At 42.2% G+C, this 23,175-nt stretch overlaps 1 protein-coding gene across 6 annotated transcripts in view; it reads left to right on the forward strand.

Moving 5' to 3' along the window:
- Positions 1-23,175, forward strand: part of Acin1 (apoptotic chromatin condensation inducer 1) — a 49,014-nt gene that overhangs the window by 11,275 nt on the left and 14,564 nt on the right. For 5 of the 6 annotated variants that reach the window (XM_042686442.1, XM_042686445.1, XM_042686444.1 and 2 more), the window contains 4 exons: positions 10,519-10,607; positions 12,101-13,354; positions 13,797-14,012; positions 14,794-14,909. In XM_042686442.1, the coding sequence (XP_042542376.1) occupies positions 10,519-10,607; positions 12,101-13,354; positions 13,797-14,012; positions 14,794-14,909 (1,675 nt within the window). Of the gene's footprint in view, positions 1-10,518; positions 10,608-12,100; positions 13,355-13,796; positions 14,013-14,793; positions 14,910-18,763; positions 18,975-23,175 lie in introns of those variants that run through there. The other variant, XM_042686450.1, reaches the window with a different exon arrangement.

Raw genomic sequence — 23,175 nt, forward strand, 5'->3', positions numbered from 1 at the left:
GGAGCTGTGGCTCAGGTGCAGAGTGGAGCTGTGGCTCAGGTGGTAGAGCACTGGCTTTTTTTTTTTTTTTTTGCCCGTCATGGGCCTGAACTCTGGGCCTGGGCGCTGTCCCTCAGCTCTTCAGCTCAAGGTTAGCACTCTTTTTTTTTTTTTTTTTGTCGGTTGTAGGCTTGAACTCTGGGTCTGGGTGCTGAGCCACAGTGCCACTTCTGGCTTTTTCTGCTTATGTGGTGCTGAGGAATCGAACCCAGGGCCTCATGCATTCGAGGCAAGCACTCTACCACTGAGCCACCTTTCCAGCCCAAGGCTAGCACTCTTAACACTTGAGCCACACAACACCCCTTCCGGCTTTTTCTGCTTATGTGGTTCTGAGGAATTGAACCTAGGGCCTCATGCATGCAAGGCAAACACTCTACCACTGAGCCACCTTCCCAGCCCTGAGAAAGAGAAAAAGAAAAAAAAAATGCTCAGGGACAGAACCCAGCCCCTGAATTAAAGCTCTAGGACCAGCACAAACAACAACAACCAAAAAAAAAAGAGCTGTGGCAACCAGTTTCTTTAGTGCTTATGGCTTTAATTGGTCCATGAAAATATATTCAGAAGTATGAATAAAGAGGTAAGAAATAAATTGGAAAATATGAATGTAGCAAATTTTAGAGTACAGGATAACAGGTTGCCTTCAGTGCTTTTCAGTATATTTTATGTCATAAATTTTACTACCTCTTACCTTGGCTTTAATATAAATCTTAGCAGCCAGGCATGGTGTATACCTAAAACTGCCTCTTGAAACTACTGACGCTAAGGCAAGAGGATTGCAAATTCAAGGGAAGTGAAGCAGCTTAGTGGTTCTCATTTCAAAAAACTAAAATATGGCTGGGTATTGGTGACTCAAGCTTATCCTAGCTACTCAGGAGGCTGAGATCTCTGAGGATTTCAGTTTGAAGTCAGCACGAGCAGAAAAGTCCATGAGGCCCTTATCTCCATTTAGCCACCTGAAAATCAGAAGTAGAACTGCAGCTTAAAATGGGAGAGTGCTAGCCTTGAGAAAAAAAAAAGCTCAGGGACAGTGCCTAGGCCCTAAGGTCAAGCCCTACAATCAACAAAAATAATTAAGTTAAAATATAGGACTAGAGGTGCAGCTTAGTAGTACCTGCCTACCTAAAATCTTCTAGGCTTTGGGTTTGATCCCCAACAGTAGAAAGAAACAAAAAGATATTGTACAAAATTTGTCAAGTTCTTCTCCCCCCCCCCCTCCCCCCAGTTGTGGGGCTTAAACTCTGGGCCTGGGTGCTGTCCCTAAGCTCTTCAGATCAAGGCTAGTGCTTTACCACTTGAGCTACAGCGCCACTTCCAGTTTTTTGATGGTTTATTGGAGATAAGAGTCTCTTGGACTTTCCTGCCTGAGTTGGCTTTGAACTGTGATCCTCCGATCTCAGCCTCCTGAGTAACTTGAATTATAGGCATGAGCCTCTGGCACCAGGCTAAATTTGTCAAGTTTTAAGGGTGGTATTTTGGAGCTCTAACAATACTTACTTGAATCATCATTAATTCCTGATGTTTACCCCCTGATCTTTCAGGTACAGAACATCTGGATAGCTTTCAGTTTGTTTTTTTTACACTCAGTCCTGCTTTTTTTTCCCCCCTCCTCTCGTTGTTTAAAGGAGCTAGGTGCTAGTGGCTCATACCTGTAATCCTAGCTACTCAGGAAGTTGAGATCTAAGTATGACAGTTTGAACCCAGTCTGGCAGAAAAGTCCCTGTGAGACTCTTACCTCCAATTAACTACTGAAAAACTGGAAGTGGCACTGTGGTACATAGTGGAAGAGTGCTGCCTTGAGCAAAAGAGCTCAGGGAGGGGCTGGGAATGTGGCTTAGTGGTAGAGTGCTTGCCTAGCATGCATGAAGCCCTGGGTTGGATTCCTCAGTACCACATAAACAGAAAAAGCTGGAAGTGGCACTGAGGCTCAAGTGGTAGAATGCTAGCCTTGAGTAAAAGAAGCCCAGGGACAGTACCTAGGCCTGAGTTTTCTAGCCTCATGACTGACAAAAAAGAAAAAAAGAGTGGTGGGTTTTTTTGTTTTTTGTTTGTCTGCCATGGGACTTGAACTCTGGGCTTGGGTGCTGTCCCTGACTTCTTTAGTTCAAGGCAATTGCTCTACCATTTGAGCCAACCACTTCTGATTTTCTGGTGGTTTATTGGAGATAAAGAGTCTCACAGACTTTCCTGCCCAGGCTGGCTTTGAACCAGGATCCTCAGCCTCCCTTGTAGCTAGGATTACAGGCGTGAGCCACCAGTACCTGGCCCCATCCCCCAAAAGAAAAAGATTTTTAAAAGCCTCTGGTAATATATTTTGCTAATTATAACACTTGAGGTTTTGGAGGGTGTTTTTGTTGCTGTTTTGGGCGTGCGTGCATGTATGTGTGTGTGTTAAAAATAGGGATTCCTGTGCCCCAGTCCCAAGAATTTCAGGGAATGTGAGTCCTGAGACTCCGCTGGCAACACACACACACACACACACACACACACACACACACACGGATATATAATGTGTGTGTGGTCATGTTGAATAAATTCAGTTTAAGAATGACTGACTAAAGCTGGACACTGGTGGCTTATACTTGCTAGCCTAACTACTCGGAGGTTAAGATCTAAAGATAAGGTTGGAATCCAGCCAGGCAGAAATGTCTTTAGGTCTCTCATCCCCAGTTAACCACCAAAAAGCCCAAGATGGAGCTGAGTCTAAGTAAAAAAAAAAGCTTAGGGCCTGAATGTCCCAGGACAGGCACACACGCGTGCGTGCGCACGCACACACATACACACACAAAGAATGACTAACTGAAACAGTGGTTTTTTTGGTTTATATTTTATTAGGATCTCTCTCTCTCTCTCTCTCTCTCTCTCTCTCTCTCTCTCTCTCTCTCTCTCTCTCTCTCTCTTTTTTGCCAGTCCTGGGGCTTTAACTCAGGATCTGGGCTCTGTCCCTGAGGTTTTTGCTCAGGGCTAGCACTCTACCACATGGAGCCACAGCTCCATTTCTGGCTTTCTCTGTTAATGTGGTACTGAGGAATCAAACCCAGGGCTTCATGCATGCTTTGCAAGCACTCTACTAAGCCACATTCTCAGCCCCTATTAGGATTTCTTTTATGCTGTATATAAATAAATTCCAACATTATAAATTAGAATTATAAAATTCTCCTTAACTTCCCCTCTTTGATTTTTTTTTTTTTTTTGGTTCTGGTACTTGGGCTTTAACTCAGGACTACCAATCTAGGTTAGCTTTTACACTCAAGCTGGCATTCTAGCTACACCTCCACTTCTAGGTATGTTTTTTGTTTGTTTTCTAGTGTGTGTGTATCCTGGGGCTTGAAATTCAGGTCCTTGGACACTATCTCTAAACTTTTTTTCTGTTTTTGCTCCTTTCCCTGTTTCTTTTCTTTACGTTTTTTACTTTTCTTTTTCCTTTCTTGGTGGTTAATTGGCGATAAGAATCTCATGGACTTTCCTGCAGCAGGCTGGCTTTGAACCGCTTTCCTCAGATCTCAACTTTCCTGAATAACTAGGACTGGCGCCCAGCTCCCTTCTAGCTTTTTTTTTTGCTGGTTAGTTGGAAAAAAGAGTCTTTTGGGTTTGTCTGCCCCCTGGCTTTAAACATCCATTCTCAGATTTCAGCCTAAGTAGCTAGGAAGAGAAAGTATGGGCCACTGGAGATCAGCTTTCCTCTTAGATTTCTTCAGATTTTTTTTTTTTTTTCGGTCTGGTCATGGGGCCTGAACTCTGGGCCTGGGCGCTGTCCCTCAGCTCTTCAGCTCAAGGCTAGCACTCTACCACTTGAGCCATGGTGCCACTTCCGGCTTTTTTCTTTTTGCTTATTTGGTGCTGAGGAATCAAACCCAGGGCCTCATGCATGCAAGGCAAGCACTCTACCACTGAGCCACCTTCCCACCCCCTCTTCAGATTTTTATGAGGTGTTAGGAGTCAATATCCATTCCCTTAGTTAGAAGTTGTTGGGATTCCCATCTACATTATGACTATGTGTATACATTCTTTTTAGACTTTGCAAAAAGCACAAGGAAAATACAAAAATATTTTAAAATATATACATTGATATATAAAACATTGGTTCTTTTCCTATTAGTTTTTTTTCTTTTTCCCAGATTATTGATTCCTTAAGAAAAGTACATTAAGCTGGGTGCCGGTGACTCATACCTATAATCCTAACTACTCAGGAGACTGAGATTGAAGGATTGCAGTTCAAAGTCAGCCCAAAATCCATGAAACTTACTCCAAATAACAAACACCCCCTCCCCCACCATTCTCCCCTCCCAAAAAAAATCTGGAAGTGGCCAGGCACTTCCAGATTTTGAGCCACTAGTGGCTCAGAACCAGCACAGGCAGGAAAGTACTTGAGACTTTAATATCCAGTTAGCAACCAGAAATGTGGAAGTGGCTCTGTGGCTCAAAGTGGTAGAGTGCTAGCCTTGAACAATAGAGCCCAGAGACAGAGCCCAGGCTCTGATTACGAGCCCTACTACCTACTGCCAAAAAAAAAAAAAAAAATCTGGAAGAGGAGCTGTGGTTTAGTAGTAGAGTACTAGCCTTGAACAAAAAAGCTAGCAGATAGCACCTAGACCATGAGTTCAAGCCCTTGGACTGGCACCAATAAAAAAGGAACAGTATAATTACAGTGGTCTTAGCCAAACTTTGCCTTACAAAGTGTGTAACCTTTATTCTTTTATTCCTTTTTCTTATATTAAATCTAGATGTTGATTCTAGAGAGATGTTAAACTAGTGAATTCTACTGAAGATAGATAGATAGATAGATAAATAGCCGGGCTCAAAGGCTGAGATTTGAGGATCACGGTTCAAAGTAGCATGGGCAGGAAAGTTCATGAGACTCTTATCTCCAATAAACTACTCAGAAAAAGCCAGAAGTGGTGCTGTGGCTCTAGGGGTACAGTGCTAGCCTTGAGCAAAAAGCTCAGGGACAGTGCCCAGGCTCAAGAATTTAAGTCCCAGGACGCACGCGTGCGCTCTCTCTCTCTCTCTCTCTTTCTCTCTCTCTCTCTCTCTCTATATATATATATATTCTTCCCTATCTCCTCTCCTTTCTACCAGGCTTCTTTTCATTTTTTGGGGGGGGGGTCTGGTCATGGGGCCTGAACTCTGGGCCTGGCCTGGGAACTGTCCCTCAGCTCTTCAGCTCAAGGCTAGTGCTCTACCACTTGAGCCATCTTCCCAGCCCTCTGCCAGGCTTCTTAACTGCTGCTACTTATTCTATCTACAGTTACTCTTTGGCCACAATTTCTAGTTGCTTTATTTGTATCCTATAAATCTTGCCCAGATATTTGTTTTCTGGGATGAAGAAACTTAATTTTCAGGTAGGGCACAAATGGGAGACCCCAAGTTTAAGCGCCAGTACCGCCTAAATAAATAAATGAAATAGAAGGGAGGAGAGAGAAGATCATAATGATAAGGAAAAACTACTTTTAAAGTTAGAGAAGTGACACATTTCTCTACAGTAGACTCTTGGTACCCAGGAGTATGTGATTCCAAGAAGATTGCAGTTAGGGGGCTGGGAAGGTGGCTCAGTGGTAGAGTGCTTGCTTTGCATGCATGAGGCCCTGGGTTCAATTCCTCAGAACCACATAAACAGAAAAAGCCAGAAGTGGCACTGTGACTCAAGTAGTAGAGTGCTAGCCTTGAGCTGAAGAGCTGAGGGACAGCGCCCCAGGCCAAGAGTTGAGATGCCACAACTGACCAAAAAAAGAAAAACATTCTTTTTTTTTTTTTTTTGCTACTAGTATGGTTTGAGCTTAGGGCTTCCCACTAAGCTTTCAACTTTTTTCACTCAAAGCTGGCACTCTACCACACCTCTACTTCTGGCTTTTTGCCAGTTAATTGGAGATTGTCAGATTTGTCTGCCTAGACTGTCTTTGAACCACAGATCAGGCTCCTGAGTAGCTGCTAGTATTACAGTTATGATTCACCAGTGCCCAGCCTGAGTTCATTTTAATACATTCTTTCCTATCTAGTTACCACCTTTTCCTTTCTCTGGCTTTAGACTCTTTGAAATCAATTTGTCTTTCAGTTCCTGAAATACATTTATTAGCCTAGCTCTACACTTAGCTGAAGTACCCAGCTCTATATGGGTTAATAAAATCTGTTATAAGATACTTCGGGGCCATGTTTTTGTAATAAAAAACATGTTTCCCTGAAACTTGTCCATATGACATCTCCTTCTAAGGAGTTAGAGATTGTTCACCCCTTTATATTTTATACTGTTACTCTTTCTCCTTTCACATTTGCTACCATACAACTTGAACCAGGCTTCTAGCCCTCATTTTTTTAATATCTAAAGTTCCCTTCCAGTTTTTTTCTTTTAGCAAAGCAGTAATGACTAAAACTTTCTAAGTAGTTCTCCCTATTTTCCCAAATCTCTTTTACTTTTGCTCTTGTTTTTAGAGGAATAATTATCCAGAACTTTATCACTGAAGTTTCACTGTATCACAAATAACACTATACATCTGGGTGCTATTTGGTCACACCTATAATCCTCACTGAGTACTCAGAAGGCTGAGCTCAGAGTATTGAAATTTGTTTAATTTTTTGCCAGTCCTGGGCTTGAACTCAGGGCCTGGGCACTGTCTCTGAGCTTCTTTTTGCTCAAAGCTAGCGCTCTATCACTTGAGCAACAGTGCCACTTTGAGCTTTTTCTGTTTGTGTGGTACTGAGGAATTAAACCCAGGGCTTCATGCATGCTAGACAAGCACTCCATTACTAAGCCACATTCCCAGCCTCAGAGGATTGAAATTTGAAGGCTTCCCAGGCAGGAAAAATCCCTGAGAATTTTATCTCTAATCATCAGAAAACTGGAAATGGAACTGTGGCTCAAGTGGTAGAGCCATACCCTCAGAGCAGAAAAGCTCAGGGAGAGTACCAAAGCCCTGAGTTCAAGTCCCTGGACTGGCATACATAAAAATAAATAAAATAAAACAACATTATAGCCAAGCACTGGTAGCTCATACCTGTAACCCTAGCTACTCAGGAGGCTGAGCTCTGAAGACTGAAGTTGGAATCTAATCTGAGTAAAAAAGTCTTATCTCCTGTTAACCACCAAAAGCTGGAAGTGGAATTGTGGCTTAAATGGTAGTGTGCCAGATGAGCATAAAAGCTAAGGAATAACACCCTTAGTTCAAGCCCCAGTATCAGTACAAATAATAAAACAACACTCATACAACAGTACACAGTTTATAACAGGTGTAGGATAGGGCTGTTAAACTTACATATACCTAAATTTCAAAGTTGCAACTCAAATTTTTTTTTGGGGGGGTGGTCCGGTCATGGGGCCTGAACTCTGGGCCTGGGCGCTGTCCCTCAGCTCTTCAGCTCAAGGCTAGCACTCTACCCCTTGAGCCACAGTGCCACTTCTGGCTTTTTTCTTTTTGCTTATGTGGTGCTGAGGAATCGAACCCAGTGCCTCATGCATGCAAGGCAAGAACTCTACCACTGAGCCACCTTCCCAGCCCAATTCAAAATTTTGACATGACTTGACATATTATCTCTCACCACCCTTGTTCATAACTTTTTTCGGGGGGAGGGGGGAGCACGGGTTCAAGAGGGTTTCAAGCACTAGAGCTGGGCCTGGGCACTATCTTTTAGCTTTTTTGCTCAAGATTGACACTGCTACTTGAGCCACAGCTCTGCTTCTGGAGATAAGTCTTCTGGGCTTTTGTGCCCAGGCTGGCTTTAAATCACAATCCTCAGATTTCAGCCTCCTGTAGCTAGCCACTGCCACTTCTGGCTCTTAGTTGGTTAATTAGAGATAAGTCTCTGCAATTTGTCTTCCTAGGCTGGCAGATCTCCACATCCTGAATGAGCCACCAGCTCCCAGCTACCTTTTTCCTTATTTATTATATGCATACATAAACACTGTGCTGGAGCTTGAACCCAGAGCTTTGTATCTGCTAGGTAGCTACTTATCCACTCTTTTTTCTTTTTCAGGCAAGATCTTGCTGTGTATCTCAGGTTGACTATGTAGTCAAGATCTTTTTTTGTGCTTCCAGTGCTGGGATTGAGCCGAAGTTGTAGTTTAACAGTTTGCCAACTGCTGGGATTATAGTCATATACCAGTAGGCCCAGTATGGTTTGTGTTGAAATTAAAATAAATTGGCTTCTTTCTCTAATGTTTAAAGTGCTCTTTGCCTAAAATTTATAGAAGATGAAATATCTTATTTTGGTCTTTATTTATTTATTTATTTATTTTTGTCGGTCATGGGGCTTGAACTCTGGGCCTGGGCGCTGTCCCTCAGCTCTTCAGCTTAAGGCGAGTGCTCTATCACTTGAGCTACAGCGCCACTTCCGGTTTTCTGGTGGTTTATTGGAGATAGGAGTCTCACGGTCTCTCCTGCCCAGGCTGGCTTTGAACCGCGATCCTCAGATCTCAGCCTCCTGAGTAGCTAGGTATTACAGGCGTAAGCCACCAGCGCCCGGCTGGTCTTACTTTATAATTTAACCCTTTCTAGGGCACTGAGTTTTGAAATACTTACTACAGCCACTGTACTAATGTCTTAAAGATATGTTCAGATGTTTGCAAAAGTCTGGACTTCTACAATGTATTATAATCATAGATCTTGTACATTCATAAGTCTTTATTTCCGGCCTGGGACGGTGGCTCAGTGGTAGAGCGTTACCTTGCATGCCTGAGGCCCTGGGTTCGATTCCTCAGCACCAAATAAGCAAAAAGAAAAAAGCCGGAAGTGGCGCTGTGGCTCAAGTGGTAGAACACTAGCCTTGAGCTGAAGAGCTGAGGGACAGCGCCCAGGCCCAGAGTTCAGGCCCCGCGACCGGACCAAAAAAAAAAAAAAGTATTTCCTTACCCAGATATAAATGGCACATCTTCAGATATCTTGTTAAGTAATTGTGGAGGAAACTTTTTCAAAATTTGTGTAGTTTTCTAGTTCTTCTTGTTTTGTTTTTGGTTGCTTCAGAAGCAAAGGGCATGTCATTATAGCAATTCTTGAGATGTAGAAATAAGAGATCTTCTATTAGAATTTTATTTACACTGGTTTAAATATTGTTAATGTAGAATATGGCTTTGTACATTATTTAAACCTTTTATGCTCTGTTAAAAACTGGCAAATAAGTGGGGTGCCAGTAGCTCACGCCTGTAATCCTAGGAGGCTGAGATCTGAAGATTGTGGTTCAAAGCCAGCCCGGACAGGAAAGTCCATCAGACTCTTACCTCCAGTTAATCACCAGAAAACCAGAAGTGGTGCTGTGGTCCAAGTGGTAGTAGAGCACTAGCTTTGAGCTGAAAAGTTGAGGGACAGTGCCCAGACCCAGAGTTCAAGCCCCATGACCAACAAATCAAAAAAACAAAAACAATGAAACAAACAACTACAACAAAAAAACTGGCAAATAAGCCAGGTGCCTGTTGTTCACACCTGTAGTCCTAGCTACTCAAGAGGCTGAGTTCTAAGGACTGTGGTTTGAAGCCAGCAGTGACAGGAAAGCTTGTGAGACATATCTCCAGTTAGCTGAAAGAGGTAGAGTGCTATCCTTGAGCAAAAAAAGCTCAGGACAGTGCCCAGGCCCTAAGTTCAAGCCCAAGACTAGCTCTGGAAAAAAATATATATATATAGCCAGGTGCCGGTACTTTACACCTGTAATCCTAGCTATTCAGGAGGCTGAGATCTGAGGGATACAGTTCAAAGAAAAAAAAACAAAACTTGTAAATAGTAGCAATAGGGTAATTAAAAAAATGAACACAGAACAAAGTGAAGTCTTGAGCTGTTGTTCAAATTAACAAAACATTATAGAAATAAGTTCACATTGTATTTGTATATCCCTGCTATATTTTATTTTATTGTTATTTTTTTATCGGTTGTGGAGCTTGAACTCTGGGCCTGGGCGCTGTCCCTCAGCTCTTCAGCTCAAGGCTAGTGTTCTACCACTTGAGCCACAGCACCACTTCTAGCTTTTTCTGCTTATGTGGTTCTGAGGAATTGAACCCAGGGCCTCATGCATGCAAGGCAAGCACTCTACCACTGAGCCACCTTCCCAGCCCCTTGAGTTATTTTTTATAATAATGAATTAGGTGTTGGAATTAGTCAACATATACTACAAGGAATGTGGGTAATTCCCTGACTCTCACGCTTTTTATAGTGTTTAGCACAGAAAACCTAAGAAATTTATAAAAATACATACTGAAAGCCAGGATCACACCTGTAATCCTAGCTACCCAGGAGAGAGAGCTAAGGATTGTGGTTCAAAGCCAACCCTAGCAGGAAAGCCTCTAAGAGTCTGATCTCCAATTAACCAGCAGAAAACTGGAGGTGGAGCTATGGTAGAACACTAGCCTGAAGCAGAAAAGGGGCAAGGATAGCATCCAAGCGTGAGTTCCAGCCCCATACTGATTTAAAAAAAATCCATACTGAGCAGCCATGTGCTATGGATTTTTAGAAGTTGTAAAGGAGTTTTTATATCATGAATGTGATTTGATTTTCTTTCACTTGATAGGAAACAGCTCCTCTTTTTCTGAAGAGAAAGGTGAATCTGATGATGAGAAACCAAGGAAAGGAGAAAGACGATCTTCCAGGGTCAGACAGGTAACTCATACCTCCTAAAACTCACCTTTTTGAGCTGTGCTTTAGTATTACTTTCCCTTCTTTCTCCGACTATTTTAGTAATAATTCTACATTTCCATGTGTTCATCTTTTTGTTCTTTGTCATATTTCTAGTGTTGTGTTGTTTGTGGATGGGTACTGGTAGCTTACTCAGGAGCTTACCCAGGCAGACAAATTGGATAGAGACTTACCTCTAACCAACAGAAAGGCAGAAGTGGAGGTGGGACTCAAATAGTAAAATAAGTTAAGAAGGTCCACAAGAGTTTTGAGGTCCTGAGCTCAAACACAATACAACGCATGCACAAGACCTGCAGGTGAAAGGTAGAAAACTGCTTTATAGGGGCTGGGAAGGTGGCTCAGTGGTAGAGCGCTTGCCTTGCATGCCTGAGGCCCTGGGTTCAATTCCTTAGCACCACATAAACAAAAAGAAAAAAGCCGGAAGTGGCGCTGTGGCTCAAGTGGTAGAGCGCTAGCCTTGAGCTGAAGAGCTGAGGGACAGCGCCCAGGCCCAGAGTTCAGGCCCCACGACCGGACCCAAAAAAAAAAAAGAAAGAAAACTGCTTTATATTTTAGACAGGATTATTAGACAAGATATAGCATAATTAGCTATTAAAATTTTGGAACTGCTGAACACTGTGGCTCACACCTGTAATCCTAGCTGCTTAGGAGGATGAGATCAGGAGGATTATGATTTGAAGCCTGCCTGGGCGTAAGGTTTGCAAAATACCCTCACCCCCTCTCAACAGGTAAAAAGTTGGGTTGGGATGGTGAAAAGCTAGACCCAATTTTTAAAAAAAGAGTGAAAACAATAAGGGCTGGGGTATGGCTTAAGTGGTAGAGGGCCTGTAAGCACAAGTTCCTCAGTTCAGAGCAGTACCACACACATAAAGAAATACACCCGTATGATGTAATTAATCATGTTAAATATTAGTAGTTATTTCTTCTCTGCTTTCTACTTGTTCTATTCAGTTTTACTTATGTGTGTATTTATTTTTTGTGTACAAGTTCCAGGGGTTGAACTCACGGTCTGATGCTGTCCCTGAGCTTTTTTTGCTCTACCACTTGAGCCACAGATCCACTTTTGGTGTGCTTGCGTGCGTGCGTGTGTGCATGTGTGTGTGTGTGTGTGTGTGTGTGTGTGTGTGTGGTTAGAGATGAAAAATTGGATCTTCATATCAGCCTCCTGAGTAGCTCTTGCTTTAAGTATGAGCCATTGATGCTCAGCCATATTTGTTTTTTAAAACTTAAAAGATGGAAAAATGAACTAGAAGGAACTTTATTATTGTAGTCCATTGGTTACTATTTTGATTCTAAAGAGTTCATAATACTTGTGGTGATTTTATCTGCTGTCACACCTGTTTTTGTGTTGCTAAAAGTATCATTGAATTTTTCCTTCCTAGAGGTTATCTTGTAAGATAGTTTTTCTGTGTTGATTATGAGCAAATATATTTAGAACTGTTGTTTGTTTTTTTCAGGCAAGGGCAGCTAAACTCTCTGAGTGCAGCCAGGCTGCTGAAGAAGAAGAGGATCAAGAAACACCTTCTAGAAATCTGAGAGTCAGGGCAGATAGAAATTTGAAGAGAGAGGATGAAGAAGAGGAGGAGGAGGAAGATGATGATGAAGAGGAGGAGGAAGATGATGAGGGACAAAAATCTAGGGAGGCACCAGTTCTGAAACAGTTTGAAGAAGGAGAGAAAGAGAAGCCCAGAGAAAAACGAGAGGAAATGATGGATGAGAATCCTAACATAAGATCCCAAGAACAGCAGGAGGGTTTGGAGAGAGGAGGGCGAGTTACAAGATCTCAGGAAGAAGCCAGAAGAAGTCATCTGGCCAGACAGCAGCAAGAGAAAGAAGTGCAAATGGCTCCTCCCCTTGAGGAGGATAAAAGAGAAATAAAATCTTCACAGGGCTTGGAAGAGAAATCCCAGTCTCCTTCCCCTCCTCAACTGACTGAGGATCTAGAGAAGGTCCCTGTTGTGCTACAGCCAGAGCAAACAGGCAGTGAAGAGGAGACTCCTCCACCTTTACTTACCAAGGAAGCATCTTCTCCACCACCTCATGTACAACTCCAGAGTGGGGAAGACACTGAGCCCATGGAAGGCCCAGCACCCCCAGTTCTCATTCAGTTATCTCCTCCTAATACAGACACTGAGAGCAGAGAGGTATTGATATCTCAGCATACTGTCCAGTTGGTAGGAGGCATGTCTCCTTTGTCAAAACCTACAGACACCAAAGTAGAATCTCCAGCAGAGAAAGTGTCAGAAGATAGTGTCTTGCCTCTAGTTCAGAAAAGCATACCGGCTGAATACTCAGCCCAGAAGTTTCTTAAAACTGAGTCAGAAAAATCTGCTCAGCCACTCCCTCTAACAGTGGAGGAATTAGCACCGGCCAAAGAAATCACTGCAGAGTCTCTGCAGCAGCAGTCTTTGGAACAGAAGGAGAGCATAAGGGTTTCTCATACTCTTTTCCCAAGCCACAGATTGAAGCAGTCAGCCGAATCATCGTCTAGCCGGTCCTCCTCCTCTTCATCCTCCAGTTCTAGATCCAGATCGCGCTCTCCTGACAGTTCAGGCTCTCAGTCTCACTCATCTCCACAATCCAAGCAGAGAGAAGTATCCCAGACAGGAGTTCAGGCCAACCCTCATGGTAGACTTAAGACAGGCTCAAGGTCAACATCAGAGTCTAGGTCCCGTTCCCGTTCCCGTTCAGCATCAAGCAGCAGCAGAAAAGTAAGCATGAGAGAGTTTGCATGTTCCATCTTCAGTGTTTTTCACCCTTAGAGTAGCCTGTCATAATTAAGCCTTTAAGTTTCCAGTTCACTGATTACCTTTCCCTCATGTTAGTCAATGCATTGATAACTAACTGAGGTTCTTTTTCATTCTGAGTCTCTTTGCTTTCAAAGAATGTTGATTGCATTACTTTATCTCCTCTACTAATTAGAAATTTCTCAAGGGATTGGACGTGTATTTATGTATCTTAGTACCCAACACATAGCTAGAACTTAATAAATTTGTTGAATAAGCAGTCAAGAAGATCATTAATTTAAATAGGAATAAATGCAAAATCAGAAAGATAAATTAGGTCAGCACAGATTAGTAAACATGTATTCGTACATACATATATCCAATAGACACCAAATAAAGTAATTTTCTTTGTTTTCTATTTCTTCAGTCTCTGAGCCCTGGAGTCTCCAGGGACAACACCAGCTACACTGAAACCAAAGATCCCTCTTCTGTTCAAGAGATTGCAGCTCCACCAGTGCCACAGCTGCAGATTTTTGAACCAAAGGAGAGGCCTTCCACCTCCTCATCCTCTATCTTAATGAGGCGTACGAGCCAGCCTGAACCAGCTGAAAAACATATGACCCAGAGATTACAGTCTGAGCAGGTAGGCTATTGTGGGGTATGCAGTATTGAGGCTGATTCTTGCATTTGCTTTGTTGTTACTTTGTTTTGTTTTTGAGACAGCCCCCCCAAAACACAGGGTTACAGGCCTATGCCACCATACCTAGAGCGTCTGTATGAAGTATAAAGTGGAAAAATTAGTCAGACAAGGCTCCAGAAATATCGAGGGGGTGGGGTGTTTGTTAATCTATCTTACTCATTTCCAAGTCCCATGTGGACATACAACTGAGCTGCAGGGTTCTCATTCATCAACCCTTTTCTCTTTTATCTCTGTCTAAAAGGAACCCTTTTCTCACTTCCCTCTAGAATTTTCAGGGCTAGGGGTTTAGATGAGTGGTAGAGCTGACCTCCCTACTCCCCAAAATCTAAAAATGATTGTTGACATAGAATGTTACTTATCTTTAAGTTCACATTCAAGAATGAAATAACGGGCTGGGAAGGTGGTTCAGTGGTAGAGCGCTTGCCTTGCATGCCTGGGGCCCTGGGTTTGATTCCTCAGCACCACATAAGCAAAAAGAAAAAACCTGGAAGTGCCTCTGTGGCTCAAGTGGTAGAGCTGAAGCGCTGAGGGACAGCACCCAGGCCCAGAGTTCAGGCCCCACAACCGGACCCCCCCCCCAAAAAAAAATGAAATAACAAAGAGCTATTTGTGAACCCAGTATTATATATGTCCTTCCTTGCCCTTTTCCAGATCCAAGTTGAAAAAAAGTGAACCAAGCCGATTTAACCCCTTTGTTATGTTTGTTTTTCCTGTCTTCTAACAGAGGAGCCCAAAGAAGTGTGAAGCTGAAGAGGCAGAGCCACCAGCTGCCACCCAGCCTCAAACCTCAGAGACTCAGACCTCTAATGTACCAGAATCAGAAAGGATTCATCACACTGTGTAAGTGATACATCTCAACTGGGATATGACAAGTAACTAACAGTGTGGGACAGTTCTTTGCTCTCTATGTTTGGTTTTAAAAGGACAGCCCTACTGTCCTTTTAAAACATGAAGGGAGAGATTTACCTGAACAAAAGCTAAAATTCAGTTACTATGGTGGAGTTGCCTCCAGAAATCCTTAAGGTAGTCTGAAAAGCTCTGATCAGAAGGAGCTAGAAAAGTGTCTTAAGTGGTAGAATGCTTGCCTAACAAGCATGCTATTACTGCCAAAAAACATTTGGGATCATCTGGCCTTTAAGGAACAAGCAAAAAAGGCTTCTGCTTTTCTGCTCAAGACAGTGTAAGGGAATTAAGAAATCTAACTCAGTCTTTCATTCATAGTCACTGGTTATACCTGTCTTTTGTCTCTGGTTTTCTCTGTGGTGCTAGGTTTTGAACTCGAGCCCTCACACTTGCTAGGCAGGCCCTCTTTACCAGTGAACCATACTCTTTATTTTTTATTTTATATATATTTTTTATTTTATTTTTTTTGGTCGGTTGTGGGTCTTGAACTCTGAGACTGGGCGCTGTCCCCAAGCTCTTCAGCTTAAGGCTAGCATTATACCACTTGAGCCACAGTGTCCAAAGCTTCCAGTTTCTGGTGGTTGATTGGAGATAAGAGCCTCATGGACTTTGCTGCCCAGGCTGGCTTTGAACTGTGATCCTCAGATCTTAGCCTCTTGAGTAGCTAGGATTACAGGCATGAGCCACCAGTACCTAGTGGGTTGGTTTTTTGTTTTTTGTTTTTTTTTTAAATGCCAATTCTGGGGCTTGAACTCAGGGCCTGGGTACTGTTGCTGAGCTTTTTTTTTGCTCAAGGATAGTGCTCTACTAGCCACAGCTCCACTTCCAGCTTTTTGGTAGTTTATTGGAGATAAGCTGGCTTCAAACAGTGATTCTTAGATCTCAGCCTCCTCTGAATAGCTAAGATTACAGGTGTCAGCCACCAGTACCCGGTGACTTTGGCTTTCTTAAAGCAGGATCTCACTATGTACTCCAGACTGGCCTCAAACTTTAATCCTCCTGCTTCAGCCTCCCCAGTGCTAGGATTACAGGCATGTGCTGCCACACTTGGCACAGTTTAATAGAGAATATTGAAGATGTAAAAAGAGTAGCACAGGTGGGTACTGTTTTTTTATTTTCATGTATTTTCCTTGATTACATAGTCTGTCATTAATCATAGTCTATCCTTTAAGCACAAAGTACAGCAAAATATGAATATCTTAGCAAGTTGGAAGTTTTTATTTGAGTGCCTAAGATCCTTTGATCTTAAAAGTTAATAGAAGGCTGGGAATGTGGCTTGGTGGTAGAGTGCTTGCCTAGCATGCATGAAGCCCTGGGTTTGATTCCTTAGTACCACATAAACAGAAAAGTCTGGGAGTGGCGATATAGCTCAAGTGGTAGAAGACTAGCCTTGAGCACAAAGAGCCTCGGAGTCAGGGCCCAGGCCCTGAGTTCAAGCCCCAGGACTGGCAGAGGGGGTGTGGGGGGGTGTTAATAGATGCTTTTAATCCTTAAATCCTAAGGATTTTTTTTTCTAGTCCTGAAGCTATCCCTGAGCTTCTTTTGCTCAAGGATAGCACCCTAGTATGTGAGCCACAGTTCCACTTCCAGCTTTTTTGCATAGTTTATTGGAGATAAGAGTCTTACGGATTTTTCTGCCCAGGCTGGCTTCAACAATGATCCTTAGATCTCAGCCTTTTGAGTAGCTAGGATTATAGGCATGAGCCACTGGTACCCAGCAAGAAATGTTCTTATATCAAGTTAAATTTGTAACTGATGTGCCATTCATTATTCTGAAATTACTATTATGAATTAAGAAGCAGTTGAATGAAGCCAGGTGTGGCAGTATATGTCTTAATCTCAGGAAGGAAAGACTGACACAGGAAATCAAGTGTTTGAGGTCAGCTCTCAGATATTAGAGCCAACCCCCCCCCCCCCCAAAAAAAAAAAGAGAGAAAAGTGGTAATTGAACCAAAATTCCTGGCTTCAAAGTTTCATGGAAATAAAACTTTTTTTAAAAATGAAGTTTAAACATTAAGGATTCTGAACTGCTTTGTAGAATGCCCTATGTAGGCAGATAAGTTGTTCTATACTTGTCATGTTTTAACATTAATACTACGTGTTTCTCTGTATGTAATAACCTGATATTTACATTCTACTGAGAGCTTCAGTCTTTCTTTCTCTCTCTCTCTCTCTCTCTTTTTCTGATTCTAGGGCTTGAACTCAGGGCGGCTAGTTAGTGTTCTACCACTTTACCACAGTGCCACTTCTAGTTTTTTCTGAGTACCTTATTGGAGATAAGAATCTCACAGACTTTTCTGCCCTGGCTGCCTTACCACTGTGATCCTCAAATCTGAGCCTCCTGAGTAGCTAGGATTATAGGCATGAGCCACCTGTGCCTGGCCAGTCTTTTAACTCTGAATTTTGGAGGGTGGTGGGTAGGTGACATGGTTTATTAACTCTTTCTTATCATTTTAATAATAACTTTGAACTCTTTAACATAGCTTATAACCTTGGGAAAATTGTTTCTATTGTTTGTGCTATCTTCTCATAGTCTTGCCTCTGCTGCCATCTTTTGGCTGTTACATTTTTGGTTTGAAACCAAAAGTTCACCTTTTTTTTTTGTTTGTTTTTGTTTTCAGTTTTTATTTTTGCATTTTAAGATACATTAACTTTTGGAAAGGGGTTTTGCTTCTAGGACCATTAAATGTAAAACTCGGCAGATTCTGGAAAGTATTCAGAATTTCCAGCTACAGCTGGAACCATAAGGAAATCATCAATAAGGAAATGGGTGACAACCGTCCTTTCATATGCATATTCAAACAGACATAATAACTGTTACCCATCCTCTGTTCCACGAAGATACAGCATGACCTTTGTACACTGGCAGTTTCAAAGTAGATATTAGCAACCTGTAACTAATTGGGCCTGAAGAGCTGCTTTTTACACTTCGTGAGAAGCAAGTAATCTGAAAAGCTACTTGAAAGCTTTAAAATTCTCTGAGTATAAGATCCTAGCAACAGAAAGGCTTTCTATACTGTTTCATTTATTTGTTTGTTTATTTTTGTTGGTTGTAGGGCTTGAACTCTGGGCCTGGGCGCTGTCCTTGAGCTCTTCAGCTCAAGGCTAGTATCCACCACTTGACCCATAGAGCCACGTCCGGCTTTCTGGTGGTTAATTGGAGATAAGAGTCTCACAGACTTTCCTGCCTGAGCTTTGAACTGTGATCTTCAGATCTCAGCATCCTGAGTAGCTAGGGTTATAGGCATGAGCCACCAGCACCCAGCTCTTACATTGTATTTAAGTGCCTTTTATTTCTAGACTTTTCATTTAGGTCTAGGGCAAATGAAGCTTAAGAATTTTTTCTCTCCAGGTAAATGTGGTTTTGACTTTCATTTTATGACTGAGATAACCTAGTCACATGGGTTCTGACAAAGCAATAGGTAAGTAGTACCTTAGGCAACTACTGAGATTGTCCATTGTTGTCTAGACAAAATGCGTTTGAGCAGCCTGTAGGCAAGAAATGCAGTGTGCACTCAGGCATAGTTGACACATATCCCTCATCACATTTTCCTTCTGCCTTGCAGTATGTTCCAACAGCCTAACAAAAATATGTCCCAAAGCCTAAACTCATGAACTACTCTGGCATTGGATTTTGTAAACTCTTTGAGAAGCTTACCTACAGTTCATCTGGTTCATAACACTTCTCTAGTCTTTTGCCTCTCCAGAGGGGCTAGCTAGTGTTCAATCTGGCAGTCTTCCAGAGCCCTGGGAAATTTTTTTAATGGTATCAACAGTACTCACTGGAAAAGACCTTTTTGGGTTTAACCTTGGATTTCTGTCTCAATAAGGCACATGACTAAAAACTAATAAAGTATGTATGTGGGTGGGGGACAGTTAGACTTTACCTAAAGAACCTCTCACCACTTATTTAAGACATTGCTTGACTTTTTTTTTTTTTTGCTGTACTTGGTTAAACATCTTCTGACTGTGATTGTGCCTGAGGAATTCTAAATTTATGAGGTAAGGTGTGTCTTTTCATTTTTCCAGGGGTATGTGAGCCCTCAGTCCTATTTCTGTTAAGCCTTATTCCAGAATTTAGTCTTCTGCTTGCTATGGATATAACAAAAATGTCCTTATACAGCAAAAATAATAGTACTTTCTTTACATTAAAGAACAGAGAACCTGGGCATGATGGGGCATGGCTGTGATCTCAGCACTCTGCAGACCAAGGCTGGAAGATTTTGGTCAAAGCAAGCCTGGACTACCTAGCATGTTCTAGACCAGCCTGAATAAAATACAAGACCTCGTTTAAAAAAGAACATGGGGGAGGAGGGAGGGAAGGGGGGGAAAATATATATATATTTTTTTTTTTTTTTAATTAATTAATTTATTTATTTTTGTCGGTCATGGGGCTTGAACTCTGGGCCTGGGCGCTGTCCCTCAGCTCTTCAGCTCAAGGCTAGCTTCTCCCCCTCCCACCACAGTAATCTTACTAAACTTTCATAATAGGTTCTTAGTTTCACATGACTTTTTCTTTAACAATTAGAAGACAAACATATGCCTATATGATTTTTCCATTAATTTTCTCTGAATCTTATTCATATTCTCATAGTTACTATTTTGTTTTGTCCCTTGTGGGGCTTGAATACAGGGGCCTGGGAGCTGTCCCTGAGCTCTTTTGCTCAAGGCTACACTCTACCACTTTGAGCCACAGTGCCACTTCCAGTTTTCTGGTGGTTAATTGGAGATAAGAGTCTCTCAGCCTTTCCTGCCCAGGCTGGCTTTGAATTGTGATCCTCAGATCAGCTAGGATTACAGATGTGAGCCACTGGCACCTGCTTCATATATGTACTGTAATGTGATGTAATATTCAGGCAGTTCTATCCTTTGTTCTGAGCTACAGACGTTTTTTTGTGCTATTTAATTGTGGATAGCTATCCCCACTCTGGGTCCCATATAGTTTCAGACTGAAGATTTCAGGAACATTTGTGCAAGAACCTAAATAAGGGAGAGAAGAGAGGGAACTATGTAGTCTTAAAAGGATGTGACAATTTCAAAGATTATTTATTTAGAAAAGAAAAGTCTTGGGAATTCTTGGGTTCCACAAAAACTGTCATAGTAAGAAAGTAGAAGGCACAAACCTATGTCTTTAAAAAGCCAAAGGAAAAAATGGGTAAAAATCCATATTTTTGAAAAAAGGGAGGTAAAATTTCTAATAACAGAAAAATCTTCCTCCATGTAAGTCAAAATGCCAGTAAGAGGCATTTTAGCAGCTGAAAGTATTTTAGGACAATGGATGGGTAGGAAACATTTATTTCAGGGTGTTTTGTTGTTATTTTGGTTTTTTGGTTGTGGGGCTTGAACTCAGGACATGGTGCTGTCCCAGAGCTTTTTCTGCTCAAAGCTAGTGCTCTACCACTTTAAACCACAGAGCTACTTCTGGTTTTCTGGTGGTTAATAGGAGATAAGATTCTCATGGACTTTCCTACCTGAATCATCTTTGAACCACAATCCTCAGATCTCAGTCTCCTGAGTAGGTAGGATTAATGGCCAAACCACCAGCACCTGGCCTATTTGATAGTGTTCAAAGGTAATGTTTTCTGTGGGGTAATATTTTGTGGGGAATTCTATTTTAAAATGTTTTCAAGAAAACTTTTAGGTCAGCAAGCATTTAATAAGTATCCACTTTGTACCCATCATGACTCCCTAATTCTGAAATTACAGAGCATTTCTTTTTGTTTCCTCCGGGTTAAGGGCCAGGGATGCTGTTCCTAACTTTGAGGAACTCCGGGGGCGGGGGCAAGTAAACTAGTGGTTATTATACAGAGTGATATGACCATTGCCAAAAATCTTGTCATGCCAGGCACTAAGTAATTGGGCATCAGAGAAAGCAGTTTGCTCTTTAAGTCAAAAAGAAAACTACAGAGCTGATGACATTGCTCAAATGGGAAAGCACCCGCCTAGTTTAAACCTGAATTCAAAACAAAAAAACTATCTCAGAAGTGTTATCACATGAGACAGTGTCCTACTAAGGGGATTGGCATTGAACTCAGGGCCTGGGCACTAGGGCCTGGGCACTGTCCCTTAATTTTTGTTGTTGTTGGTGGTGGTGGTGGTGGTGGTCATGGAGCTTGAACTCTGGTTCTGGGCACTGTCCCTGAGCTCTTCAGCTCAAGGCTAGCACTCTACCACTTGAGCTACAGCGCCACTTCCAGTTTTCTCGTGGTTTATATTGGAGATAAGAGTCTCATGGACTTTCCTGCCCGAGCTGGCTTTGAACTGCGATCCTCAGATCTCAGTCTCCTGAGTAGCTAGGATTACAGGCGTGAGCGACCAGTACCCAGCTCATCCTTAGCTTTTTCACTCAAGGCTGGCATTCTACTACTTGAGCCACAGTTCCACTTCTGGCTTTTTGATGGCTAACTGAAGATAAGAGTCTCATGGACTTTCCTGCACATACTTGCTTCCTCAGGATCTAGGATTACCGGCGTGAACCACTGGTGTCAGCTGTATATGTTACCATATCCTTCCCTTTACTTGAAAGTGTCAGCCAAGCCATACTGTAATTTACTATACTATTTTATGAACTCAATATTTGTTATTATCCCTACATTACAGATATACAGAGAGGACCAGGAACTTAGCCTATAAAAAAACCTTGGAGACCAGGACTAAGATTAAGCTGGATCTTAGCCCATCTAGGTCCTGAGTTCTCTTCTTCTTCTTCCTTCTCCCTTCTTCTGCCTCTTCTTTTTTTTTTTCTGCCAGTCCTGAGGCTTGAACTCAGAGCCTGGGCACTGTCCCTGAGCTTCTTTTTTCACAATGCTAGCACTCTACCACTAGCACTCTACCACAAAGCCACATCCAGCTTTTTCTGTTTATGTGATACTGAGAAATTGAACCCAGTGCTTCATGTGGTAAAGCCACATTCCCAGCCCTTTTTTTATTTTCACTTCTTCTTTTCTTTTCTTTTCTTTTTTTTTGTGCCAGTATTGAGGCATGAACTGATGGCCTTTAGCTCTTTTGGCTTCTTCATTCACAGCTGTCTCTCTACCATTTGAACCAGGCCTCTAGATGTATACCTTCACTTCCCAGCTTTTTGCTAGTTAATTGGGTATAAATGTCTTCCTGAATTGGCTCTGATCTCAGATCTCAGCCTCTTGAAGTGGCTAGGGTTTTAGACGTGAGCCACCAACACTCATTCTGAGCAAGTAAAGACCACTATATGAGGGAATTTTTTTAGATAGCACATAAATATGGCCAAGGTACCATGCATTTGGCGTGTGAGTTGAGGATTTTAAGCAGCAGAGAGAATTTCATTCCTGACAGAAAGCTCTAGTGTTAAAAAGTGAGATAACTAACCTTTCTGACTTAAGATCACCGAAGTTTGTCTTGCATTAACTTTCTGCTTGCCATTAGAATATAAAAAGAGCACTGTTGCAGTCAGCAAATAATTTTGAGTATTACTGGTGATGCATGTGTGTGTGTATGTGCGCGCACGTGCACCAGTCCTGGGCCTTCAACTCAGGATTTTATAACTGAGCTTTTTTGCTCAAGGCTAGCGCTCTACCACTTGAACCACAGCTCCATCTTTGTACCCCCTTTAATTGGATATGGGAGTGTTCCCCCAAGGCTGGCTTGGATCCTTGATCCTCAGATCTCTGCCTCCTGGGTAGCCAGGATTATAAGCATGAGCCACAGGCCCAGAGTCTGTACATTTTTAAATTTCCCACTTCACATTTGGTCTGATGAAGATGCCCATAATTAATTTTTTTTTTTTGCTTAGTTACAGTCCCTCTGCCCAATTGATGTACTCCTCCTTGCCCCAAGTAATTGTTCTTAACCTCTAGTATCTTACCTGCTTCTAAGCTCTCACCTTGAACTCTCCAAGAAGTGACCTTCAAGCTCCTTCTATGTACTTAGTCTCTGAGCCCTAGTAATCATTTTCCTTTCACCCTGCAAGGTATCCTGGGGCAGAAATCATCTTATTAAAATCTACAAAACAAAGTTAACAATTGCTTCACTTATCCAACCTCTCTTACTAACACTTCAAAAGGAACTCTCTCTGTTCTCCACTTCCCACCTCCATTCCTGAGAAAGCAACTGGTTAGAGTAGTGTGGTAGTTTCAGCACGCGGTTATCCACAGTGATTGGACAGTAACCAGCTCTCTTCCACCTCCCCACCTTGAGCATATCTGGTTTCAATATTCTGCCTAGAGGG

This window comes from Dipodomys spectabilis, unplaced genomic scaffold (assembly GCF_019054845.1).
Source record: "Dipodomys spectabilis isolate Male_0828 unplaced genomic scaffold, ASM1905484v1 ptg000097l, whole genome shotgun sequence".
NCBI lineage: Eukaryota > Metazoa > Chordata > Mammalia > Rodentia > Heteromyidae > Dipodomys > Dipodomys spectabilis.